The 4519-nt window shown below is 36.3% G+C and overlaps 1 protein-coding gene across 1 annotated transcript in view; it reads left to right on the top strand.

Moving 5' to 3' along the window:
* Positions 1-4519, top strand: part of LOC106469635 (rho family-interacting cell polarization regulator 2-like) — a gene marked incomplete at its 3' end in the record, with an annotated part of 76048 nt that overhangs the window by 53716 nt on the left and 17813 nt on the right. The window contains exon 8 of the mRNA XM_013930136.2: positions 1790-1951. Within this exon, the coding sequence (XP_013785590.2) occupies positions 1790-1951 (162 nt within the window). The remainder of the gene's footprint in view (positions 1-1789; positions 1952-4519) is intronic.

Below are 4519 nucleotides of genomic sequence, written 5' to 3'. Positions count from 1 at the left end.
CCAGACTGTGAATCAGGCAGTTCATAACCTGTTGCTGTAAAAGCTCACTCAGAATGTCCAGACTGTAAATCAGGCAGTTCATAACCTGTTGCTGTAAAAGCTCACTCAGAATGTCCAGACTGTAAATCAGACAGTTCATGTTCATAACCTTTTGCTGTAAAAACTGACTCAGAATGCCCAGACTGTGAATCAGACAGTTCATGTTCATAACCTGTTAGCTGTAAAAACTGACTCACCCAGACTGTGAATCAGACAATTCATGATCATAACCTGTTGCTGTAAAAACTGACTCACCCAGACTGTGAATCAGACAGTTCATGACCATAATCTGTTGCTGTAAAAACTGATTCGCCCAGCCTGTGAATCAGACAATTCATGATCATAACCTGTTGCTGTAAAAACTGACTTAGAATGCCCAGACTGTGAATCAGACAGTTCATAACCTGTTGCTGTAAAAGCTCACTCAGAATGCCCAGACTGTGAAATCAGACAGTTCATGTTCATAACCTTTTGCTGTAAAAACTGACTCAGAATGCCCAGACTGTGAATCAGACAGTTCATGATCATAACCTGTTGCTGTAAAAACTGACTCAGAATGCCCAGACTGTGAATCAGACAGTTCATGATCATACCCTGTTGCTGTAAAAACTGACTCAGAATGCCCAGACTGTGAATCAGGCAGTTCATAACCTGTTGCTGTAAAAGCTCACTCAGAATGTCCAGACTTTAAATCAGACAGTTCATGTTCATAACCTGTTGCTATAAAAACTGACTCAGAATGCCCAGACTGTGAATCAGACAGTTCATGACCATAACCTGTTGCTGTAAAAACTGATTCGCCCAGACTGTGAATCAGACAGTTCATGATCATAACCTGTTGCTGTAAAAACTCGCTCAGAATGCCCAGACTGTGAATCAGACAGTTCATGTTCATAACCTGTTGCTGTAAAAACTCACACAATGCTTAAAGCTAGTGAAGGATAACCATAGGCCCCCCATTTTCCAGATAATGGCTCTCGATGATGGGTGTTGTCCCTGGGAGATAGATGTCCTTAAAAGTGTTCCCATTTCTAAAAAATAACCTTCAAAATACCCCTTACACTTCATATCTTGTATTTATTATGAAGTCTGAAGAGTTTAGAAATAAACATTCAGCCATTTTTATTAGTATTATTATTAACTTGGGTATAGCATCATCAAGTTATGGCATTGGTGCAGTCACCATAGCAACATTCTTAACTATGTCATAGAACATTTTCCTGTTGTGTTTTTAGAACAGTGAAATAGTAAAACAGGTACACTCATCAGAGAAATATGACACAGCAAGCTTCTACAATCTACTATTGATGCAGATCAGTTTACAAATTTACCCAGGTTTGGGTTTAAAAAATTAGTTACCTTATGCTTTGGGTACACTACAAGAATGACAGTCAATCCCACTAATCGATCAGATAAGCAAAGCCCAAGAGTTAATGGTGGGTGCTGTTAACCAACTTTTTTTTTCTGTAGACTATAAGTTCAAAATTAGGTATGTTTCTGTGTGGCTTTGCATAAAATTCTGAAACAAAGTGAACAGGAATAAATAGTTTGTTTTTGGCCAAACCATCGAGTTTCTACTAGTAGCTTTACAGTTTTACAACAAACAGAAGAAGAAGTTTTTATGTTATCAGTTCTCAAACGTAAACACTAGTCTTACATGTATGGTAGTAATCACTTGTTATGTATAAGTGTAGCAATCTACTGGCACGTTTCTGTGTGCTTGAAATACAAAGGCTTATGTTTTTTGTAGGAGTTTGTACAATGGCCTATGCTTATGTTATGTCACAAGGAAAGACAAAAGAATCTGCTTTACACAGTGTTCACTCAGGTTATAGAGAGTGCAGTGACATACTGTGCAACATAGAGGCTGAGTTGGAACATATGATGGGAACAATGTTATTTGAGATGAAAGGTGAATATCATTTTTACTTTGCTAAAGATGTGTTTTCTCAAAACAAATCAGAAGTACACACTTAGGATTTAAGTTTTAGATATATGGAATATCTGACTAAAACTTAACTTTTTTACCTTATGTTTCAAAGTCTGTTTTTGATATAGATAATGTACACGTACTTTGATATCTTGCCAAGTACATGACTTAGAAAATAAGTATAAACGTAAATAGTGGAATTATTTGTTTATGGATTCATCAAACAAATTAAGTTTCACATCATATTAATTAGGAAAAACCATTTACTTAAATGTGAAGACTATTTGAAAGCACATTTCATAGTGGCTCGATGATCCAAGTCAAAGTGATAAAGAAGTTATAATCAAATATATTTGACAAAACAAAAAAATTTAAAAGTCAATTTTTTTTGTATAAAGCATTAGGCAAATAACACAAGAAAGCCCACCATAAGTTGATAAATATTAAGTCTTTATTCAAATTAGTATTAGGAAATTTGTCTAAATATATTTTCATATCATATAGTACCCTGATTTGTCAGTAGTAAGTTTACAGGCTTACAGTCCTAAAATCTGGGGTTCAGATCCCTGCAATAGACAGAGCCTAGATGGCTCATTGTGTAGCCTTGTGTTAAAACAAACATATTTTCTAGAGGTGGTATAGCTATGTATAGAAAGAGGTTCTTTAGAAACTGTTAAGATTTGAACAGAATATAATGGAACAGATGTTGAATAAAAATATTTCGTAAAACAAAAAAGTTACTCAAACAGACATACACCAATGTTTAAATGCTATAGGTGATTAGTGTATAAAAACTACTTATTATTTTTTCCAATACCTTATCTCTCCACACATAATAACTGTGCTTGATTTTTTGCTGCATTCTGTATGTGCAATTCTTCAACCACCACTAGCCTTGAGACTTCCACCTAAACTCGCATGTTTCCCATGTGCTGCAGTGTAGCATGCAATAACTCTCCATCTGTCGGAGTACGGCCCGTCCTCCTAGCACAGTTGACTTCCTCTATCCTGATTGTACAACCAACACTTCTCAATTTAGCACTCGTGTGTAACAACTTGTCTTTTTTCGTATGCTGGTGAACTTTTAAGATATGAGCATGGAACTACCTACTAAAACATTACCTTTTGTGGAAGTATTTATTTTTGGATTTTTGCTTTTCTACACCTGCAGATACTGTGGCCTTTTTTTTCCACATAATTACTTCATAAATTTCAGTAACTTCCACATTGTCTGGTTCATGCTACATTGGTATCAGATTTAGCTTTGTTTCTTGGGAAAAGTGACATCTTTTGTGCAGCAGGTAGTGGAATCTATCATGTGCCTAGGCCTCCTTTTGTATGTGACATACCTCTGCCTATGTTTCTCATTTCTGACAGAAAGGATTTTGCCTTCTTTTTTTTTCAACCACTTATATTTCCCTATTCTTATACCTATGCTGTCTTGAATTTACCTAAGCCTTTTTCGTAATTTTGGGACTGAGTTTATCAAGTATGTTTCTTTCCCTCTCTTTGTAATTCATTTTACGTGTTTTACTTCCTATCCAAATATGCAAGTCCATATTCAATTACTTTTACCATTACCTTTGGTGCATGCATATCTTCTCCTCCTTCCTTTGTTCCCTCATATGTCTAGGCATGACTCTGCTGTATTGAATTTCTTCCACTTCTTAACTGTGGCGTCTTTTCTTTAGATTTGGAGGTCATATCCTCTGTCTTTTGTTCATCTTTCTTAGCTTGCAGTTTTTCCACCCTCATTTTACACTCTACCCTTTTCTGTTACTTTACTTCCATTCACTTTCTTTCTGTGATAATCCACAATTCCCTTAAGAGTGTTTTGGCAGGTGCTTGTTCACTTGTTTTACTCTATAATGGCATGTTTATCTTCCTTGGCCTTATCACTTCATAGTTGGTTGGTCTGTTGCTGGAGTTTGTTGGGGCATGTTGCCCTTGTTACTCAGGTGTTCTATACAATTAAATTATAACCTCTTTAGACTTGTATTCAATATTTCTATACATACAACCTAAAATCCTATTTGCCCTACTACTAGCAACAGCACACTGCTTGAATGGCTTAAGAGACTGATCAACTATTATACAAGATCCCTTTCTTTCTTGACACTGTTAAGGTTATTCCCATTAAAATAGCCCCCCCCCCCCCCAAATGGCACAGCAAAGTTTTAAATTTAGATAAATGATTTAGCAAAGCATCTTTTATCAGACTTTCCAAAACCCTTCCCTATAACTAGGCCTATAATTACTGGGATAATTTTTATTACTTCCCTTGAAAAAAGGAATGACGTTATCTAACTTCCAATCCTCTGGTACCTGCCCACTATTCAAGGAGTTATGAACAAATAGTAGCAAGTGGCTCACGTATCCAGTCCTCTGGTACCTGCCCACTATTCAAGGAGTTATGAACAAATAGTAGCAAGTGGCTCACGTATCCAATCCTCTGGTACCTGCCCACTATTCAAGGAGTTATGAACAAATAGTAGCAAGTGGCTCACATATCCAATCCTTAATATCCTTCAAAACTTTTGTACTTCCTGT

Source organism: Limulus polyphemus, unplaced genomic scaffold (assembly GCF_000517525.1).
Source record: "Limulus polyphemus unplaced genomic scaffold, Limulus_polyphemus-2.1.2 Scaffold3583, whole genome shotgun sequence".
NCBI classification, from domain to species: domain Eukaryota; kingdom Metazoa; phylum Arthropoda; class Merostomata; order Xiphosura; family Limulidae; genus Limulus; species Limulus polyphemus.
The sequence above is the reverse complement of the archived record's forward strand: the minus strand, read 5'-3'. Positions and strand labels throughout refer to the sequence as shown.